Source organism: Eschrichtius robustus, chromosome 1 (genome assembly GCF_028021215.1).
Source record: "Eschrichtius robustus isolate mEscRob2 chromosome 1, mEscRob2.pri, whole genome shotgun sequence".
Lineage (NCBI taxonomy): Eukaryota > Metazoa > Chordata > Mammalia > Artiodactyla > Eschrichtiidae > Eschrichtius > Eschrichtius robustus.
Genome location: NC_090824.1, coordinates 182,889,321 through 182,912,977, shown reverse-complemented (window position 1 = coordinate 182,912,977; position 23,657 = coordinate 182,889,321). Strand labels below are relative to the sequence as shown.

The 23,657-nt window shown below is 37.4% G+C and overlaps 1 protein-coding gene across 18 annotated transcripts in view; it reads right to left on the bottom strand.

Moving 5' to 3' along the window:
• Positions 1–23,657, bottom strand: part of PARD3 (par-3 family cell polarity regulator) — a 625,594-nt gene that overhangs the window by 286,716 nt on the left and 315,221 nt on the right. For all 18 annotated transcript variants that reach the window (XM_068560845.1, XM_068560771.1, XM_068560818.1 and 15 more), the window contains one exon: positions 355–446. In XM_068560845.1, the coding sequence (XP_068416946.1) occupies positions 355–446 (92 nt within the window). The remainder of the gene's footprint in view (positions 1–354; positions 447–23,657) is intronic.

Below are 23,657 nucleotides of genomic sequence, written 5' to 3'. Positions count from 1 at the left end.
AGTTGAAGAACAAACAAATAACCAAAATACTGACATACAAAAGCAATCTGAAAACAGTTACAGTGCTGTGAACAGAACAAACTTTTTTCAATCAAATACTATTTTATATTATAATTTAATAGTATTTGCCAAGGCATGAAACTCAGAGCAGGTACGTGTGAATTTCCATGCTATAGTTCTTACATTAGATCATTAACTCAATAGACGAAAGATGCTCTTTGGAAAACAAACCAATGCAAGGCATGTTTTAACTAAGCACAAACATAACGCATGCCATATGCTTTCGGACTACTTGCTGCTATCAGTGAAGCTACATGGATATTACAGAGTTAGTTGAAACTGTCAGTAACTTACTCCAGAGAAAAGTTGGGTACGTGCTCCACACCAGTGTCGGCGTGCCCCACGGGCTCAACTCGGCTGCTGTCTTCCTCCGTGCCATCCTCATCCTAGAGAGGGCGCAACACAAAGAGAGGCACACTCTGAGTCAGGTTTATTCTTATGCAGTGAATGAGAGGAAACTGAATAATTCAAACTGGAGTCTAAGAGGCATTATGATAATGTTAACAATATCTCTCCTCTAGCAAGGATGACCTTTAATGATAAGACGGGTTGGTACATGTGAAAAGCTGCATTTTAAAGCAACAGTCTCCTGAGTTAGTACATCCTAGAGGGTGAACAAGATGCCACTGCAATAAGGAAAGAAAACATTAGAACTTATATTAACCCTCTTATCATTTTTATTTCACTTTTTGGTATATGTTTTAGGAAGTAATTATATATTACTACAATGTTATAATAAACTAATAAATAAATGTACATTACACTGGGGATGCATGGTTAACATTTATACTAATCCAAACAGTTGAGATCATTATAAACCTTAACGACTAGCAAAATCTTCAGTCCTATTGTCAGTTCCCCAGTTCCTATTAACACACCTTGTCAAAATGAACATCAAGTAAGCACAATCCTAGACTTAGATACTTCATCCTGTGAAATCTCACATAAAGTTACCCTAAGCCAATCGACTGATCATTTAGAGGTAAAGGCATTAAGATCTTAGCCATGAAGAACCACTTCTGTTTACTTCTGTTACAAAAGACCCAGCGCCGGGAAAGGCACAAAGAGTAAGATAATCAACCCCAATAACCACCATTGTATTCTTCCTTTTAGAAAGGCAATAGTTTGTAAAAATTATATTCCAACATGCTGTAGAAATTGGGTAAACATGCTGGTGCTTCAAAAGGTGCATGTGGAATAAATGTGATGGTTCATAAAAGTAAATGAAATGTCACCCAAGAATATGCCTTACTTTATAATCCTGGCCACTGTCTTTTCACTAAGCAGTTCACTAACAGTGATGTTGGCTTTGCAGGATCATTTGAATAAGGATAAACATGCCTGACGATATCAATGGTCCTATTATCCAAATTAGAATATTCAGAAAAGACTCAGAATCTCCAAACACAGTGGCTAAGAGGCTCATGAGGGTTTCACCTTGGATCCACAATGTGCATACTTTATGTACACATACAATTTGTTAGGTTTACCCTTTCTACTGTATAAGTTTGATAACAGTGAGTTTATATGTGAACTTAACTAAACCACCTAATGAGAGCCCACCATTAGAGAAAAACTGTATACTTTTAACCATGCATTTAACAGATTCATAGTAGAAATATATACACCATCAACAGAGACATCAATCAACAAAATAATAAGCAAAGGCTATAGGTTCAAGACACAGCATCAAACAATATTTCAAATTATTGAAGCAATATGAAGGCAAGGCAGGGCAGTTGGTAATGCCCAACTGACATTTCCTCTGAGAATCTACCAAAATAAGAAGCTGAATGCACCGAGTTTTTCTATGAGTTTAGATAGGCTCCGTGCACCCTCAATGGCAAGGCACTGCATGAAGTCAAGCTACTTGAAGATTGATGACCCTGTGTTCTGAGAGGCTCTAATATGTAGTTTTTAGTCACCTGTCTCTTTTAAGCACCAGCACATAATACATTTCAAAGGTTAGCCAGCATCTTGAACCTGCCTAAGAACCACACTTAATGTAAACAAGAACTCCCAAAATTATGCTTTTCCATTGGGAAGTGGGGGTAGGGAGGAGAGAAATGCGATTGTATTTATATAAATCAGATGGAAAACATACAAACAGTCTTATGGGTTAAAGACATTTTGTTTCAGGATTCATTAATAATGTAAACACCGCTGAAACACCACCATGATGTATAACCAACAGAAACACCTATGTGGCACTGTGAAATAGCCACATAAATGAAACACCCCAAACTACAGTGATGAAACAGTAACTGATAATTGACACATTCATTGTTCCCACAGTGGCCATTATCAGGTCCCCAAGAGCATGCAGAATATTATTTCATGTAGCTGCATATGGTGTTCAGTTGTTTTGCAAAATTCACCGCCCTGAGGCTGAGCTGCAACTGCTGTGGGAACCACAGTGTCTGGATGTGTACAGATCAGCTCCTATATTGTTTTATTTTGTTGTTTTGTACTTTTTAAAGCTGCAGCTGAACATAATCACTTTTAGTAGGAGTTATACACTGAATTCCGTCATAACCATAGTAAATGAAGCTCAGTTATTATATATGTCAAATCAAGACGGAAGGTCTAGAGTATCAATTTAAGCTACGTAGTGTTAAAAAAATTTTCAGGTGAGCCAATGTACTTTTTGTCCTTTACCTTCTCTCCATTTTACAGCACAGTGTAGTGGTTAAGAGTTCAGATTAGAAAATTAAACAAACCAAGATGTGAACACTAAGTGTGCCATCTGCCAATTTTATATCCTTAGGAAAGTTATATACCCCTTTTATACCTCTATCCCTTCTGCAAACTAGGAACAATAAAAGCATCTTCTTTGTAGGACTACTGAGAGGAATAAGTAAGATAATCCACGTCACAATCATAACATAATACCTGACACGTGGTAACTGACAATAAATGTTAGCTGTTATTGAAAAGAGAAATAAACAATAAATATATGACATACAAAACATACCTTAGTGATTGTTTTAGGGTAATGTTACACAGCTATAAAATATTTTGAGAATATATATTTGTCCATACATACCTTGTGCCTTGCAGTAAAATTTAATATTAAACATATTACCTACTCAGTTAATTACAAACTGTATCATCTGCATTTTATAAAGTTGCATAAAACCCGACATTTGTCGCACTTTGTTGTATACAACGCGCTTTCATCATAAAAGGCCTCCGGAATGAGAAAACATATTAAAAAATATAAACAACTAATGCTGTATACAATCCAGTAAAAGGTGGGAAGAACAAAACACCATGAGTTGTTAGTTGAGGAAATTTTCAAAGATAAAATAGATGTGAAGAACCGTGAAGGGTCTATGATTTCACCCTACTTGAAAGCTCATAGTGAGCCTGCCATAGCTTCATGGATGTCACAGAGGACACGAGACTCCCGGGTCGGAGACAAAGGACAGTTCATTACAGCACCAGCTTTAGCCAGAGCATCACACTTTCATGCACTGATTCCTAAGCTAAAATTCTCAGGGGCCCACACAGAAGAAACATGAGCCCAGGGAACTCGAACCTTTTACATAGGCAGTAAGCATGTCTGCCCACTGCTTTGGAGAGAGACACTATGCCTATCTTCCAAGGCTTCTTTCAACACATTGCTGAAAGAACAGTCCAGAACAAGGGCCTTTATTCTCAAGATGTACAAAAATGCAAGAGAACCATGGAGAATTACCTCCCAATGACAGAGTTTAATCTGAGCATTTCCAAGTGGTAGCGTTTATAGGATCACTAGCATACTAAAACTGGGAATATGATTAACAAATGCTCTATGATAACAATGTCTTTTGAATGGTAACATTAAATTGTACTAGATAAAAGAGTCATACCTTCTATATCAAGGAAAAACTAATTTTTCAATGTGGAACAATATGCCCAACCAAACAAAAAAAGCAAGTGTGAAAATTTAAAACAACTCTCAGACATGCGAAGTCTTTACTTCCCATGGACCCTTCCATATAAAGCTATTTTTGGATGTGCTCCAGCAAAATCCAGAAAATTCAATAAAACAATGGACAAAACCCAAGGAAAGTCCCAGAATATGGTGACAGTCCAGAGGAGCAAAAACTAGTTCAGATTAGAGCAGCAGGATGGAGAGGTCTGGGAAGTCAATCTCCATGAGAAAAAAATAATAATAATAGCTCAATATTTTTGAACATTTGGGAAACATTTTGACAGACCTGATAGAGAATGGGGGGAGGGGAACTAAAGCTATGTATAGAGAAAACAAAACAAATTTTTTAAAAGTCAAAGCAATTAGCTCTAAGCACAGCAAAGGAAAATGTGTAGGAAAGGACATGTAATCAGAGTACCTACTTGGTTATGCAGTGAGCAGTTCTTACATCACCATATAATGTGACACTGGCTATTGATTTCACTTGGGCTTTTCATGTAACAATACTGAGAGGATGGGAATGGGGAAAGTGAAAGTGGCATTAAAGGAAAAACCCCATCTTCCATAAATGGCAAGTCAACAGATGTCAATAACTGGTAACCAGGAAAGAGCAACATAAATATTTTATTCAGAAACATGGAAGTAAATAGCAGAACCAACATCTGCATAAATTGGGAGTTGCTGCCTCTGGGGAGAGGGGCTGGGGGAACACAGAGGAGGAGAACACAGAGACTGCTAGTTTTTTCACTGAACACCTTCCAGCATGATATATGTAATTTTATTCTGACTACATATTTGAAATACCCACCAAGAGAGGCCCTTTAGATCCACCTAAACATCTGGACTCTCAAGATCCCCAAATGCAACCTGGCATCAGATTTACTGCAAAGGATAAAAGGCAGGAAACCCAGCTTGCCAGCAAGACAGTGTCCCGCTTTTGTCCTTGGCAGGAGCCATCCTTGAAGATGTCCAGGGTCTCTTCCTGTGTGTCCCCCAGATGACAGCTCAGGTGCGGGGGAAGAGACTCACATGGGCGGGATGCAAAGCGCTACCCTGGCCTGGGAGCCTCCTGTCTCAGAGGAGCCAGTACGTCTCATGACACCACCACAGGGACAGCTGTTTGTCAGCTAGTTACAGTTTTTCGAGTCTAGATGAAAATTACCAATCAAAATAATTTAATTACCATACAAAGATAGTTTACAGAAACTAACAGGTTTCCAGAAAAAGGGAGCCAAAAAAAACCCACCAAAATTTACAGTCTCATGCAGAGGGGGAAGAGATTTTGTTAACCTTTTATCTACCGTAAAATATTGATCTAAGCAATTTTTTTTAAGATGGAGAAGACAAGTAGTCAAAGAAGAGAAAAAAGTGAGAGAAAAATGAATATTTGATAAGCTTGGGTGAGAAGAGTGAGTTTTAGATCAGGTTAGAAACTCGTATTAGACAAATGGCGATAAAAGCTTCATGTGAACCTATTTGTTCTCTGCTTCTCATGAAAATTAATAATCTTACTCTCTTCCATAATATTAACAATATAAAGACTCACCTTCAATTGCAAACATTCTTGAAGGACCAATGGATGATATATTCTGAAATCACAAGCACTCACATGAACTATGTCTTTAAGAAAACCAAATTTGGCTAACACCCTAATTATCTTTTTAATTTCAAAAATTATCTAGTTGTATTTTTTCCTAATGAGCACTATATATCTTCTCTACAGTCACAGATTTTTTTTTAATGATACCCAAATACTAAAGTGGATGCCATTGCAAAATAGTACAGGATCTGTAATTAGAACACTTAAAATCTGAATCCTGCCTCCATCACTCATATAAAGTATTAAGAGGACAAGCTTTGTAACTGGTTTGTTTACCAAACAAGGAAAGCAAAAGCACACTGTCTGCCTTATGGAACATAGGAACATAATAAAACTTCACCCGGAAAGCAATCACCTGCATGTCAACATTCAAACTCTTGGGTTCCAAGGATCTAAATAGTCTGAATAGTTACTACTTTAAAGAAAAGCCTACAATTTTAAGGAATAATTCAATCATTTTTAAAATGTTTTTTAAAAACTTAGGTTATACTTGTGTACATAAATTTCCTGCATACCTGACTTTGATTTTTATGTTTAGGAAGCAAGAAGAGAAACGAAAGTTCTGATGATACCCTGGGAAACAAATTTACAATATTCTTCCTCAAGTGTTTTTATTATTATTTTTTAGAGTAAAATAATTTGACTGGTTCAGTTATATTGCTACACAAATGCTCAACCAAATGATCTTTGTCACCTTTTTAGAATTTTAGAACTGCAAAATTTTCTGAATTTAATGTGAGACATTAACTATTAGTGAACCATAGCATCCCAGAGAAAATATTTATTTGCATGTTGACAGCATGAATTAAACCACTTTTGGGGGGGGGGGATCACATATGGTGGAAAACAAATTCCAAGGGGAATCTGTTTCCAAGTCCTCTAAGTATCACGAATTGGATTCCAGAAGGCTCTTGTGTTAAGGTTTCCACTACTTGATTAATTGGCCAAATCGCCAGGGAAAAATAATTTCCCATCATATGTGGAAAACAAGTGAAAACATTTTGGGGGGAGGGGAATTTCACAACTGAAAATGATAAATCTATAGCAAACTTCTAAAGAAATAAAATCAGGAAATGTGTAATATAATTTTACTTAAAGATCATTATATTCTACTAGAGTAAAAACATTTATATTAAAACAAGAATTCAAATACTCTTAAGAACAGACAAGATAATAAATAAGACTTTTTAGAATAAAAATATCTTCTTGCATTATATTATAGAGGGAAATTAATAGCTGTTATACCTTTAAAGGCAGTGCAGTTCATTATAATATAAACTTGCTCCACAGAACCCAGAGCTCAACACCAAATAATTTTGGATTAAATGAAGAATTATTCAGTACCTGTGATATTGAATGTTGTATGTGAGCTGCATGCCCTCAACCGGATACCTAACATCCTCATCTCAAGCTAATACTGATCAAATGGGACGGCAAACATAGTCCTGAACCCAGTCCATGAAATTTTCATTTACCACAGAAATGAAACGTTTCCTGTCTTGAAACATACACAACATGACTCCACACAACCCAAGGCAAGAGAAGAGTCTTTGAGAAGAACAGATGGTGATTTATGAAGCTATCTAACCACAGAGAACAGCAAATAGTATGTATCTTTGCACCTGTTACATGCACAGTGGAATCTTGAAATTTAGTTCCAAAATGTAAGCCCGCTTCTCATAGATTATTAGAGTTTTATCCCAAAGACTTGACCACTATCACCACTTCAACAATACGGAGGCCATTCGTTTTGCAGGAAGTACCTCTACACTGCTCAGTTTCCCTACCACACACCAATGGCCAAATGTACCCATTAGGTACACTGATTTTAATCATGACATGATTTTAATCAGCCTAATCAATCTGGTTCAGGTGTGGCTTCCTTATGAGACTAATACCCGTTGGTTTTCTTTTGAACATTACTGAAAAAATACTCTGACGTATGGATTGTTGAAATGTACTGATTTTGTCATCAGACCAATCTTGCCTAACAATAACGTTTTAAACCTTACTGAGGTGACATTTTAAAATGCTTTACCTTTGGGGTGAAATAAGTAATACATGGGTAAGTAAACAATACTTATTCAGACCTATTTTTTAAAAAAACACATAACTATTTTCTTTCAAAAAATCGATTTCTCCTTGGCTTAAAAATGATTTCCGAATTAACCACTGATTTGTTAATGGAGAAACTAAAGTAATTATTTAAACTTTTATTTAGATCATTAAGAAAAAATCTAAACAAATATTTCTTGCTACAGATAAGTACAAATCACTTCTTAAAAAGGCAAGACACAACTTTTAAACTTCACAAATTTTAATTAACAATAAAATGATAATTGCTAGTATACACCGAGGACTGCTGATGTGCCAGTTACTAAAGAAACCACTTCTTTAGTCCTCAATACAACCTCAATTTAATCCTTAACAACACAACCCTTAAACATACTCCAAAAAACAAAGCATATGGGATTTTTTTAATGAATTTTGTGCAAGTCTTTTTTCCAAATATAACTGAGCCATGTCACCACGTGACAAGCTTCCAGCTCTCTGAGCACAACATAGCTTGGATAACGGAGCTGTGTTGTTGACACTTAAAGCATTCTTTTTTTTTTTTTTTTAAATAAATTTATTTATTTATTTATTCTTTTATTTTTGGCTGTGCTGCGTCCTCGTTGCTGCGCGCGGGGGCTACTCTTCATTGCGGTGCGCAGGCTTCTCATTGCAGTGGCTTCTCTTGTTGCGTAGCATGGGCTCTAGAGCGCAGGCTCAGTAGTTGTGGCGCACGGGTTTAGTTGTTCCCCGGCACGTGGTATCTTCCCGGACCAGGGCTCAAACCCGTGTCTCCTGCGTTGGCAGGTGGATTCTTAACCACTGCACCACCAGGGAAGCCTTGCAAAGCATTCTTTAATAAAGTTTACTGAATGCTCTACATGAGATTATATATAGAAATGTACTGGATCCACCCAGTACGTGCACGGGTGTAATGAACAACCAACCTGGGTATGAGGCCTGCCTCTGCCATGTATTACTCATCTCACTGAGCCCCACTTTCTTAATCCAAATAAAGGAAATACGACTTTCTCTATCTCATAAACTTGCTGGGATTGACTCACGGCTATCACTACATGCAAAGTACCTTACATATTAAAACAAAATTTTTAGGAAAAAGAAAAAGAACCAATTTTACTAAACATCTATAACGCACCATAAACTGCATATACAATCTTTCACTTAATCCTCACAACAAGGTAGGAATTCTTATTATGAAGAAATTAGGTCTAGAAAAGATTTCAGATTTCTCTGCAGCAGCAGCCCTGGGATTTTGAAAACAGCATCATGGCCTGTGGTTCTTCAGTTTCACCATGTTTTTTCACTCTGTTTCACTCAGGGAAGAGTAACCCAGAACTATTCAGTACTGATGTGACCCAAGCTAACTAGTTAGTCAGGGCTAGGGCCTGTGAGAAATGAAAATAAAATAAAATTTATGTTGTAAAAAAATATTAAACTCTGAACATATAATAAATGTACTTTCATAGAGTGAGAATTACTATTAAAATATTTTTGTGTGTGAATTTTCATTTTAGGAGAAACATAAATAATGAACATCAGGAAATCTTACCAGCTGTTACATCTGGGTAACAGTGATTTTTACTGTGTCTCTATAACATTAAGTACTTTTACAATGAGCATATAAAATCTTTTAGAAATAAAGGCTATTTTTATTTGTTAATAAAACCCTACAAAACTTTCATAAAGTACTTTTTATTACATAATATTACTGCTTTATAATTTCTCTGAAAAGTGACTTTTCAAAGAATCAAGGATCTAGAAAGAAAACAGAACATTATAGGGAAGTAAAAAGATGGAACTGGTCATTGATATTGATGTATATCATATTGAATCAGTCCTAGAAATCAAGCAGAGAGGTTTTTTTAAAAATCAATGATTTGGTGTAGTGTCTGAATGGCAGAAGAAGAGCAAAAGACTGGTAAGATGCCATATCAAAAAATTAGAAGAAATTTCAATTAAAAATTAAAGAAAGAATAAAGAGTGAAGAAGAGTCACAGCTAGGCAGGTTCACCATTGGACTCTGTGGCCCACAAAAACCTCACATGGCTTCCAACGGGGAACAAGATGTATATATTTTACCCTTTTTCCTTGATGATAAATACACACTTTACCATTATTAATTTTGAAGGGCTTATTAAAAAACATTTTGTAGTCCCCAAAGTTCTACACCTCATTATTTTAAATTGTTAATAAGCAAGTAAGGAGCAACACATGGGTCCTGTAACAAAATCCACTCTAAACATCTATTAGAGTTTGCACTGGTTTATTATTTTCCAATGCAATCTCATAACTTCACAAATGAAATGCAGTCATTAACTTACTTGAAACCAGTAAATGGCTTCGATAAAGTAAGTAGCTTTCAAAAAAAAAAAGAAAAATCTCGTTTTCACTCAATTTTCTAGTTAAGTTCAATGAAGCAAAAGCTAGTTGGTAGATTTTCTGGGGATCAAGAGACTGTATTCTCTCAAACAAAACAAAACCTATTCTATTTTGACACAAGGTACATGGCAACGATGATTATTCTGAATGCTCAATTTAAAATCATGGTTCAAAAGTTTATAATAAACGTAGAGGTTAACATTAATAAAGCTAATTAGCTGTGTATTGCTGCATTGCCCTTAATGCCTGGGATCTGATACAAATGCTAAACAAAAATTAAGACATTAAACAAATACACTAATTTAAACCAATAAACATGTGCTACGTTTGGTATGGCACTTTAGCCTGGTGGTTAAAAACAGAATCTCCATGCAGAATGATTTTGACAAATTATGTAACTTCTCTGCCTTAGTTAACTCATCTATAAACTGGGAAGAATAATACTATCTACTGAGTTTCTATGAGGATCAAATGAGTTAATTAACATAAAATGCTTGGAACACTGCCTACTACATAAGTAAAATATGTAAAATATGTGGTTGATTTATCTACTCATCTCACTCATCTATTTATCAGAAGCCTATTTTTTTCTATGAATTTCAACAAAATCTTTATAAACTAGTGATAGTAATCCTTTAGATGTCATATAGCTATTACCAATTACGGTTTGTTTTCACTTTATGTAAAATGGAGGTGGTAATACAAGAGATCCTTACTTTATAAAAGCATTTGCCCCTTTCACTGCTTTCTTCCTGGGTTTAATAAGGACGCAGATGTCACCTCCTGCCACCTCTCCTTTCACTCACGTCCCAGAAGATAACAACTATCTGTTCTAATGTGTAACTTTCAGAAATATTTCAACCAAAAACAGTCTTGGAGAAAAGGACTGTTTAGGAAGGGTGATTGTTCAGAGTATCCCTTTCAACACACTTACTTATTACTAAAATTTCTTGAGTCAGAGAAATGAATTAAATGCTGGGAAGTCATTTCATTAGGTTTAATAACCATATCATTTGCTTTTGATTACACAATTTGATCCAATTATGTCAGTTCTTTTGGTTTCCTCAGGTTGTTCCCTTGGGATATAATTAAATCTGGAATTTGTGATTTGCAAATGGACTAAAAAAACTTGAGCTCATTTTATGTGAAAGACTGTCTTATCAGTATTTACCAGAAAGAGATGCTTTCAGAGTAAGAGACTCATTACAATTTTTAGTATAAAATGATTGCAGCAGTGATATACGGGACAAATAGAAATAGAAAACATAACAGATACTGGTTACTTTCAGTTACAAAAGTAAAAGTTCTGAAATATTTATTTAGGTCATTCATGGGGATAGAAACTGTTTGACTCTTGAAATATTTACTCCTGAATGTTCAGATAAAAGAGGATCACGTTGTCTGCTTACTTGTTCTCCAGATAATAGACAAGTTGAATTGGACTGATAAGTGGTAGGAATTTCCTCTCTTAAAAAGTTTTACCGGGCAAGTACTACAATTTGGTAGAAAATAGACTTTGTAACTAATAACAAACTGAAATAGATTTTAAGATATTAGACAGTCCATGTATTTTTAAAAAGCTCAACAGCTATCTTTAGCATTACGACCCAGAGCATGGGCTTATTTCGTGGGGGTGAACAACTTGTAGTATCTTCAGATAAAGACAGCACAAGGGAAGCACATTCAGAAGTCTTTCACACTTTTCCTGTAAAGTCAGCTCAGCTTTTGTGATTCAGATTAGCTTTTCAAGGGCCAGAGCTACCTTTCTTCCTTTATTTGAGAAATCTTGAATACCAAATACTATTTCCTATTCAAAACCCTGAATCTGTCATTAGGCAATTTCTTAAAATAAGTCCCACAGCCCTTTCATCTGGATTATTCTCTCTCTGTGAGCCTTAGTTGCTGGATTCCTGGACGTGTGTCTGCGGGTAGCTTTTCTCCCTTGGGCATTAAATGTGAAACCCATCTTCTGTCTCTATTCTCTATCATTTCGAAAATCACCTCCACATATGAGAATTCTTTGTAAAATGGAACTGCAGGGGGTTTTTGTGCCTATATATACTCTTGAGGGTAGCAGTCAGATATTAATAAAATTCCAACTTCTTAAAAGAATCATTAAACAGACACTATTACTAGTGAGTTGAGTCAAACATTTGATGAGGTCAAAGAGACCTGTAGTTACAGACCTCACTTCTGACAGTCTCAAGAGATACCATCAAGATACAAATGTATTTTAAAAATAGAAACACATATATTGCCCTGCACTCAGCTAAGGAGCAGGAGTCTTCTCAAGACTTAACACTCTGTGACACCCCAAAGAACACTCGGGCCCTGACTTGCTTCTCTGATAGGACTAGCAAGTTTGAAAGGGTCAGTCTGACATCACATCCTCAGGTCAGTCCTGGGGTTTCCATCAGAGCAATGTCACTAAGAAAGCACTTGGGAGATGGACCTGAACAATCCCAAGCCCAGCTCTTCTGGGGGCTCCAGGGGGGAAAGTGGCGACAGACTCTGACACGCAAAAACTTGTTTGGCGTAAAGAGAAGTTTCATCAGGTTAGAGACAAAACCCAATGCAATGACGGGCTGTCAAAGCAGAGACCTGGACAGATAGCCAATCATTTCTAGGAAGTGGCGTGAAGATGTGATACACTCAGGAGTGTGCTGATAACTGTCTAAGAGCTGGCTCTCCAAAGAAAAAAAATTTTTTTAAAGGGAAAAAAGATCTAATTTGTAATGTCTGCCAACACCTGTGATACAAATACTCCCCCTGTGGCAGACTGAAAACTACCAAGATGATGTCACTTAACAGAGTTGGGAAGACATACAACCATCAGGCAGAAGCCGGCTATAATTACTCAGGTGGTACTGGGGAAGATTAGAAAGAAAGGAAAGAATTCTTAGAAGATTAATTAAAAATATCCATAATAGAAAGTACCAACATTCTGTCTGACACTTATTCATACGTGGCCAGGTTATTTCTTAGTTTTATTTTATATCCTAGTAAGGCCATTCATGTAACAGATGTTTAACTATTCTTTGAACCAACTAACAAATGAATTACAGATCTCCTATGATGGGGTTTGTCCCAATAAACTCATAGTAAGTCAAAAATATCATAAGCCCAAAATGCATCTAATGGTCCTAACCTACATCACAGCTTAGCCGAGCCTGCCTTAAATGTGCTCAGAACACTTACATTAGCCTACAGTTGGGAAAAATTGTCTAACACAATGCCTATTTTATAATAAAGTACTGGATATCTCATGTAATTTATTGAACACTGTACCAAAAGAGAAGAACAGAACGGTTGTCAGTGTACTGGTTGTTTACCCTCCAGATCACGTGCCGACTGGAAGCTGCGACTCACTGCCACCGCCCAGCAACACGAGAGAGGAGAGAGCGGACACAAACATCGATGACTAGATCCAAATTCAAAATTCAAAGTAAGGTTTCTGACGAACGCGTACTGACCCATCCTAAGTTGGGAACCATGTGTACCATCAAGCAATGACTTTCTAACAATGACCACCGCCACTCTGACAGCAAAGGACAATTTTTATCTAAAATGGAACTTGAATTTCCTAAAAGGCCAGTTATAAAGAGACTGGACACCGAAGCGCATCTGGCACCTCTATGGCGCCTAAGTGAGACTACAGAAAGGGGTCCCCTTGGAGAATCTGGCTTGGGGTGCAAAGCACAGGCTGTACTTCACCCCAATTCTCCCCTTCTGCAAAACAACTAAAAGCAGTGGCCTTGAGCATAACATTGCTTTTCAGTGTTTAATAATTATACCTGTTGGGCTTCCCTGGTGGCACAGTGGTTAAGAATCCGCCTGTCAATGCAAGGGACACGGGTTCGAGCCCCGGCCAGGGAAGATCCCACATGCCGCGGAGCAACTAAGCCCGTGTGCCACAACTACTGAGCCTGAGCTCTAGAGCCTGCAAGCCACAACTACTGAGCCCACGTGCCACAACTACTGAAGCCTGCACTCTTAGAGCCCGTGCTCCGCAACAAGAGAAGCCACGACAATGAGAAGCCCGCGCACCGCAACAAAGAGTAGCCCCCGCTCACCACAACTAGAGAAAGCCCACAAGCAGCAACAAAGACCCAACACAGCCAAAAATAAATAAATAAATAAATTTATTTTTAAAAAATAATAATAATTATACCTGTTAAGTGCATACATTTTGAACAAAGCACTTTATTTTTTATCTTATAGATATTTTAGTTAAACACTGAAAAGAACTTTACATAATTACCTCAGAGGATAAAGATGGGTAGGAAGAGGGAAAATATTTATTGACAGTGGTGATAATATTAAACATCCTCACGAATGAGCCAGGCCCTATATCAGTGCTGTTCCTGTTCTACAAACAGAGAATTGCAGCTCAGAGTGGTTAAGGAACCCATCCTTTGTCACACAGCTATACATTCTTTATTTTGGACATTACCCACATTCCTGATGGAAATTAGGAGTAACTTATTCTACCAGACTTAATCTTCTGTCTCATAAATGACAGCAAATAAATTCATGGTCTGTTTAAACATCCATGTTTACAGTTCTTCAGAAAATTAATTTAATCTGTTTAGAAATCTTTAATTTACTAGCGTTTACTGAGTGACTACCTTCAAATCACGGCACGAGACATGAGGACATTTATCTGGTCGTGTGCTGTTTTCAGAGGGCAAGTGATTCCAATCTTGTCCTCTGAGAATGCATTAAACTTTTAAATAAAATGTGCTATGCATTTATAAAATTGAATGTAAAAAAATAATAGGGTAAAATTTTTAAATATTAAAATACTAATTTAAAATTTATCATCCACTAATGTTAAAGAAGATGTTGGGCGTTGAGGGAAGAATGGGAGAGAAGTAATACAAAGAAATGTTACTTGGGGACTTCCCTGGTGGCGCAGTGGTTAAGAATCCACCTGTCCATGCAGGGGACACGGATTCGAGCCCTGGTCCAGGAAGATCCCACAAGCCGCGGGGCAACTAAGCCCGTGCACCACAACTACTGAACCTGTGCTCTAGAGCCTGCAAGCCACAACTACTGAGCCTGCGTGCCGCAACTACCGAGGCCCTTGCACCTAGAGCCCGTGCTCCGCAACGAGAAGCCACCGCAATGAGAAGCCCGCGCACCACAATGAAGAGTAGCTCCCACTCGCCGCAACTAGAGAAAGCCGGTGGACAGCAACGAAGACCCAATGCAGCCATAAATAAATAAATAAATAAATGAATGAGTGAATGAATGAATGAATGATTAAAAAAAAAGAAAGAAATGTTCCTTGAAGCAAGGGAAACCAACTCACCTCAGCATTGGAGTGTATGTGTCTCTTTAGCAATTTTTTTTAATGTTATAAGGAGTGTTTCCCCATCATCACGTCATCTCATAAAAGATTAAACTGGTGTTAATGTACACAGAATAAAACATGGACGCCCCATGCTACCTCCACAAGTCCCCCCTTTAAAATGAATCACAGTTGTAATTTGGAAAATATCCCTCCAATTCCTTCTCTATAACAGTATATACGTGAGATGCCCATATATGCAGGTGTAATTTTTATATGAAATGGAACATATTATATATACCCTGTGAAACTTGTTTTTTTCCCTCAGTACAATATAGAATAACTGACATAGTTACTCCTCCATTAATGGCAAAGTGATAACCACAAATCTAGTTAACGTCCATCATCACACAGTTACAAATTTTTTTTCTTGTGGTAAGAACTTTAATCTCTTAGCAACTTCCAAATATATAATACAGTATTGTTAACTGTAGTTACCATGCTGTACATTATATCCCTAGGACTTATTTATTTCATAACTGGAAGTTTGTACCTTTTGACCACCTTCACCCATTTTGCCCACCCCCATGCATCTGCACCTAGCAACTACCAATCTGTTCTCTGTATCTATGAATTTGGTTTTTTGTTTTTGTTTTTAGATTCCACATATAAGTGAGATCATGTGGTATTTGTCTTTCTCTGTTTGACTGATTTCACTTAGCATAATGCCCTCAAGGTCCATCCATGTTTCACAAATGACAATATTTCCTTATTTCTATGGCTGAATAATATTCCACTGTGTGTGTGTTATGTGCATACCACATTTTCTTTATCCATTCAACCATCCATGGACACTTAGGTTGTTTCCATACCTTGCCTACTGTAAATAATGTTGCAATGAACATGGGGATGCATTTTTTTTTTCAAGTTAGTGATTTTGTTTCCATGTCTTTTTAATTCAGTTAATGAGCATATGAATCACCACCCCTTGGGACAGACGCAGGGTGCAGTCTAATAAAGTAAGAACCTGAAAAAAGCCATGGATGCTTTCCCTAGGAACAAGCTCATCAAAAAAAAAAAGGGAGGGGTATCTTCCTTATGAATTCAGGGAGTTCTCGTGCATCTAGCCATTTATTTATTTATTCAGTGATTGAACGCCTATGATGTGCCAGGCGCTGTCCAAGGCATTGGGGACACAGGAGTGAACAAAACAGGCAATAGTCCCGCCGTCCTGAAACATATTTTAACAGGCAGGAATGGAAAATTTACAATAAATGTGATAAATAAGCAAATTACATGTAGGTAAGAAAGTGCTAGTAAAAATAGAGTACGGCCAGGGGAACTGGGAATGAAAAAGGCAGGGAAAGTGGGGGGTTCGGCAGGGGTAGCAACTTACAGTCCTAAACAGGGGTTGGGAAAGTCTCAGTGAGAAGGTGAGATCTGAGCACAGGTTTGAAAGACGGGGGGAGAGTTAAGCAAGGGTAAGTCTGGGGAAAGCGCATTCCAGGCAGAAAAGCAGAGAAAAGACCCTAAGAAAGCTTGTGCAATCAAGGAACAGACCTCACAGGCTTCCCAAAACAAACCCCAGGTCAACAGCTCCACCCCTGTGATCTCAGTTTAAGAAGTTATCTTTGTCTATGCAGTTATCATTAACTAGATGATAGAACGAATGGATTTTAGAGCCAGGAAGACTTTGACTTGAATGCAAAGTGTTGTACTCCCTGTGTGACCTTTAGCAAGTTGTATGACTCTTAAGGCTCACGTTTCTCATCCAGGAAATGGGGATAATAATGCTAAACATTACCTTATAGGTTCTGTATAAGGACAATGCATATTAAGAGCTTAGCACTGGGGGTTAATGAATTGTGAGTATGGTCAACAATACTGTATTACAAACTCCAAAGGTGCTAAGAAACTATATCTTAATTGTTCTCACCACAAAAAAAGAAAAGATAACTATGTGATGTGGATAGAGGCGTAAGATAATTCTACAGTGGTAACCATATTGCAAAACATAAATGTATCGAATAAACGTTTTGTACACCTTGAACTTACACAATGTTATATATCAATTTTATCTCAGTAAAAACTAAATAAAATAAAATAAACAAGCTCTTAGTTTAAAAAAAGTTTAGCACAGTAAAGGTTAAGAAATAGTATATCTTGTAATTATTAACCAAAAATTAATTACCCTAACTAAATACAACACAGAGATGCACATATACAACCACACACACACACAGACTCTTGGGGTTAAAAAAAAAAAAGTCAGCCCATGTTTTTGTTATTATTAAAGTTGTTTTGATGAGAACTGGAGTATCAAGACATTAAATTATATAACAATCACCCACGTTTTCCAGACCACCTTAAAATCCCAATGATTTTTTTTAATTCACAGAATCATTATTACAATTCAAATGTTAACAACCTGGCAAATTTTAAGTCACATGAGAAATTGAAAAGAAACCATGAAACCCTGGCCCAATTTTTATCTTCTTATTCGTAGGAAGTCCCCAAGCAATATTATTCTAGCAAATAGCAGCTCACCACTGACTGAAGATTAACTCTTAAATTCCCCTTTATTCTGAAGCTCAGATATATTTCTGTACTTGCAAGTGGTATATACCATAAGGTACAATTAGTTATACATTAACATCTTACCTAATAGTAGAAAAACAATAGAAGAAGCTGAAGTTTGATGATAAACAGTTCCATCATCTCATTATGTAGAGCAACTCATATTCATTATGTAGAGCAACACATGCAGAGGGTAAAAAATAAAATCACCAGCCATATCATATTTTCTGCTAAACAAAAAGTTCCTTAGAATGAACAGAGATTTTAATAGTCAGAATTCCTTGGGATAAGAATCAAGCCTAATGTTATTTAATATAGTCATAGTAATCTGTTGGAAGAAACAGACAACAAGATATATTCCAGTAACACAAAACCATTCAGGTCAGTAGAAACCAGAAGGGTCTTTTAAAGACTCCAGGAGGAACTAATCAAATATGAAGCCTGATGAAATCTGGCTTATTAATGCAAGGTAATCAAGGTTCTCTTTAACTTTAAATTTTGAGCGAACAGCCCTATCCCAATGAGCAATGACTTCTTCATATCAGCAGGCAACTAAGCAACAACCCCTCCCATCATTTAAAAAATCAAAACGCCTTCCTCTTCTTCTCCTAGTTTTTCATGTTTTATACCTCCCATTTATCCCTCAACCCCCTAGAAATCTGGTGCCTGGCCCTTCATTCTACTGAAATTGCTGTGAACCATTTTTAATATCTCAACCATAGGAAATCACATCTTGATTACTACCAAGACCAATTGATTCTACCTCCTAGTACCTATCAAATTTATTCTTTTCATCTCTGCTGCAACAGCATGGATCTAGGACATTATTTCTTATCCTTCTAATGGGGGTTTCTCTTCTCAAATCCATTTTCAGTGTACTTTAATGGCTAAAGAAACTTGCTGTTTGAACCAATGTGACAGATTTGACCCCTTTTCTCCATCACCAATGTTGTATTTGCATAATATATATTTGGATACTTCCACACAATCTGGACCCAATTTAACTTCTAATATCTATCTTGTCCACACATGAACACTAAACTCCCATCACACCAGACTTCTCACCAACAAAACCTCCCCTATGCTCATCTTTCTGTGACCTGGCATTACTGGGGTACCACTGTCATCTTTCGAGATCCAAAGTGAATACCATCTATTTATCCAAAGCAGTCCTAGTGTTTTGAGGTAGAGTACCTGAATATCCATCCAACTGTCACATGCACTGAAATGTCCCTGTGATGCCTTTCACCCACCTCTTACTCACCAGAAGCACACAAGGATCACAGTGCTCTGTCGCCCCAAGAGACTATAAGGCATCTGAGAGCAGGGACGGAATTATTTTGACTAAATACTACACATTTGTTTCACATACAAAAAAAAAAACTACATTTTTTGACAGTAGAATAGACTGTTGAATGTAATTTGCTTATTATTCTATCCAACAAGGCCTTATATTTAAAGATAAGAAGTAAGTTGAGTTCCTAATGATAGAACATGACTATTGACAATTTAAGGCAATCACTAGGACAGGGTGTGTGGCAAAGAATAGCAATAACTTTTATATTAGGATTTGACTAACACATTATGTAATTAAAGTAACATTTATTGACTATTGAGCTATATTATTTTACTGAAGAGTCAAATCAAAGTGACCACGGTCACACAGCTAAGGGCAACAGAAATCTAAGTTTTTCTGGTCAGGAGCATAATTTGTAAACCATTGTGATAAGGTCATTAAAGCTTCTGAACTTTATTAGTAAGAAAGAGGTAATTCCTCCAACAGTCCAGATCAGGAAAGGGCGGTTCAGAGCAGTCAGACTAATCAATCCCTCAAGGCAGGAATCAAATCTGAGCCTCTGATTGGGAGCACATGACACAGCCTCCGCACAGGGGGCTCCACAAAGAGCACCAGAACATCTTTGACTCAAAAGCGAGAAAATAACCCCTGATGTCATGGGATGAAAACGGATCTATATTTTGCGTAAAGATCATTAACTGAAATCAATGATTTGGATTTCCTCAAAATTTTACCAGACTCCTTGTTTTCCAGACAGACTTTTGGAATATTGGTTTTCCTTAAGTGACCATTTCCATCCAGGTTCTGCCCCTCCAGGAAGCTAGAGATTAAGCAGCTTATTCAAGATTCCCATTAAGAAGCATGAACTAGGACCCAATTTTGGTCTCCTCCCTGTTCCAACCACTCCATTCTCAAGCAGGGCAGTATCTTAAAGCGAGCATCCAAAACACATGACCAGAGACTGGATTGAGTAATTAACGACACAACACTGATTCAAAAGGTGGGGGGACATTGGAGGAATAGAAGAAATAGAAGGAATATTTATTTAGCAGAAGGAATATTTATTTAAAAGGAATGCACAGAAGTCCAACAGAGCATAGGATATGCATGAGGTCATGGTAGGAGATGAAGTCTAAAGAAGTTAACTTGGATTTTGGATTGCAGAGTATACAGAACACCAAGCTAATGAGGTTAATTTTAAATCACTGCAGGAGGGAGTTTTTTTATGCCTTTAAACTTGGAGGTGATGCAATACAAACAGTGGTTTGAAAGATTAAGCAAATAGGAATGTGCAGCATTGACTTAAAGACGGGACAGGTGGTAGAGGGAGACACATGTTACATCAGTCCAGTTGAAAGGAGTATGGCTGAAGTGAGAACAGGTGCTAGAAGGTAGAAAGAACATGTATATATGCAAGACTAAAGGTATAATATGTAGTACCTGGCAACAGATAAAACAAGAAGCAGTAGAAAGAGAAAGAAACAAAATAAGTTTGAAACCTGGGAGACCCATGGCAAAATGACAAGAAACAAGAAAGTCACTGACAGTTATAGAATTTTCTAGCTCTAGGAAACATTTGAAAATTAACTACAGACAATTTCACAGGGGGTGAGGTGATTCTGGCATACAGAGGTTGTGATGGATTGCACAGATGGATGGAGAGTCAGGTCCAGAGCAAGGGGTTTCAACTCGCACTGCCCTTTAGACTAGGGACCACTTCCCTCTGCTTGGGAGAAAGTGTAAAGAGAGCTCAAAGACATCTAGACAGAAGTAGTCGGCTAGTATTTGTGGGAAACACAAAGCTGGAGGGATGGGAAGAGAAACTGAAAGGTCATGCAAAGGAAGAGCACATAAAATCCCATTTAGAAAAATGACCTGCATGCACGCACACGGGAAGAGCAGAAGAAAGACATTTCTGCAAGTAAAACAATGACTGAGCTTAGAGACAGAATGTCAGAGAAGCCAAGAGAAAGATTTTCCAGGGATGCAGTAGATTCAAAATGCTGGTCCAGTCACTTACAGAAGGGAAAATGCACATGCACCTTAAAGAAGGCATTTTCACCATCAATAAAAGTCCTTTGCATATTTTACGATTTCCAATCTATTTAAAGAAATAAGACATGGGATTTATCTTTTTATAAAAATCCACAAAATAATAATAAAAGTTAGTTAAATAATTATGTGTACCCTAATTCAACTTAACTCCTACTCAAGAGCAAAATTTTAAAAATTCAGATAGGCATTATATTGAGCCACAGAAAGTATATCAAATCACTGCCTAAATCGTGTGCAATATTAGACAACTAAATTAGCAAAAAGTTTAACACATAACTCAGTGGAAAAATCTTTTTAAAATAACAAACATTATTTTTATTTGAATTGAGACCTGTTTTTCTTGGCCAATCCACAAAAATATGTTTCTCTTTCTATGAGTTCAGGACATTAATGCCAAACTCTCAGCCAAAGGTTTACGAAAGTATTAGTGAATCGGGTATGTTTATGATTAAAATACAAAGTTCTCAGGAAAATTAGTCCCTCTGGGGACTTAAAATAGGAGTAAATCCAAAAGCCTAGATTTCTGCTGATATAATCTAACTTTCCTTGCCCTCCCCTCAAAATTTTCCCAATTTAATCTAGAAGAGATTCTTGAAAAGTTAAACATTCACTGAAAGGAAAGATATACTATCTATGGAATAATATATTTTTTATCAAAATGTTGGCTATAAAAATGTGTTAAGAGAAGAACCATTTAGATACACAAATTACAAGTATGTAGCCCTTTACAATTACAAAAGCATTCAGTGAAAGTAAGGTCTGCTTAGATGCAAAGGTTGCAAAAGAGATTTAATGCCACCAGAAGTTTAGGCATGCCTCCCTCACAAACAGAAACCCTGAGCAACAAATACGGGCTGTGCTCTCATTAAAAAGAAAGACCCATAATTAAAATGAAACATGGTAAGTGCCATGATGGAAAGAAAGGGAATAAAAGCTCCTGGGTGCACCTTCCCTTGGTTTGGGCAGGAGTAGGCGGATAGGATAATGGGCCACGGAAGGCAGGTGTCAGGACATCTCCAGAGGTGGAGACCTCCAAGTTCTGACCAGGGGGAGAGGACTTAGGAAGAGGCAAGGGGAGAGTTGAGGAGCATGTTCAAAAGGCCAGCGATGTAAGCGCAAGATGAATCTGGAGACCAAACAAATTCAGGGGAGCCGGCAGCACTGGGGGTGCAGGGGAGAAGCGCTGCGATGTCCGTAAAGGGGTGGCAGGAAGATCCACCCACAACAGAAACAGCAGCATCAAAACTAATACTATGGTGTGTTTCCTCCGTGTTACTCTGTGAAGGAGTAACAAGAACCCCCTCCCCACCCCACCCTACCCCGACTGTTTATGCCAAGGCTTCCTTTTCCTCCCAGGAAGACAGGGATTGAGTGGCCTGTTCTCCCTAAGAGGAAAGGAAGCCCACTCTCAGCTCACAAGCTGCAAACTGTGTCAACAGCCTTATGCTCTAGAGAGTGGGGAAAGGGAATGATTTCAAAGGCATAGCTCATCAGCTGAACAGATTTCACAGAACCTCATTTTGTAACGTGACATGACAGAGTGCATGGGGTCTCCTGGGCATTGCTGGTGGGAGTGTAACTTGGTCCAGCATCTACTGAGGTCAGTCTGGAAACATCCATCAAAGTTATACATGTATATACTCTTGTAGAAACCCACAAATGTACAATTCATTTTTAGGTTTCTATCCAAGAGATACTCAATGCCAAGTGGCTGAAGGACAAAGGTTATTCACTGGGCTGTTGTTTGCAAGAACAAAACACAGTAAACAATCGACATGCTCATCAGCAGAAAACGTCCTATCTGTACAAAGGAAAATTAATAAACTGTTTCAAAAATAGACCCTTTTTATGTTTCCATATAAAAAGATCACCCAGCCATTCTCAGCAGAAAAATCAAAGCCCAGAAGATGATAGGTAGTATTTAAGTAAAAATGTGAAAAGAGAATATAGTTTCATATTTGCTCAGGAAAGAATGGTATCCTTTGAAAGGATCCACAGAAACTTGGTAACAGTGGTTGCATAAGGGGAGGTGAGCTGGGGGCTGGAGGCAGTATTGTGTAATATCCATGTATAATGTTTGATTTGGGAGCTATGAATATATTACCTTTGCAAAAATCAAGTAACTAACATATTCTAAAATTTTTTTAATTTAAAAAAAGAAATCACAATGTAATCCCTATCAAACTACCAATGGCATTTTTCACAGAACTAGAACAAAAAATTTCACAATTTGTATGGAAACACAAAAGACCCCGAAGAGCCAAAGCAATCTTGAGAAAGAAAAATGGAGCTGGAGGAATCAGGTTCCCTGACTTCAGACTATACTACAAAGCTACAGTAATCAAGACAGTATGGTACTGGCACAAAACAGAAATATAGATCAGTGGAACAGGATAGAAAGCCC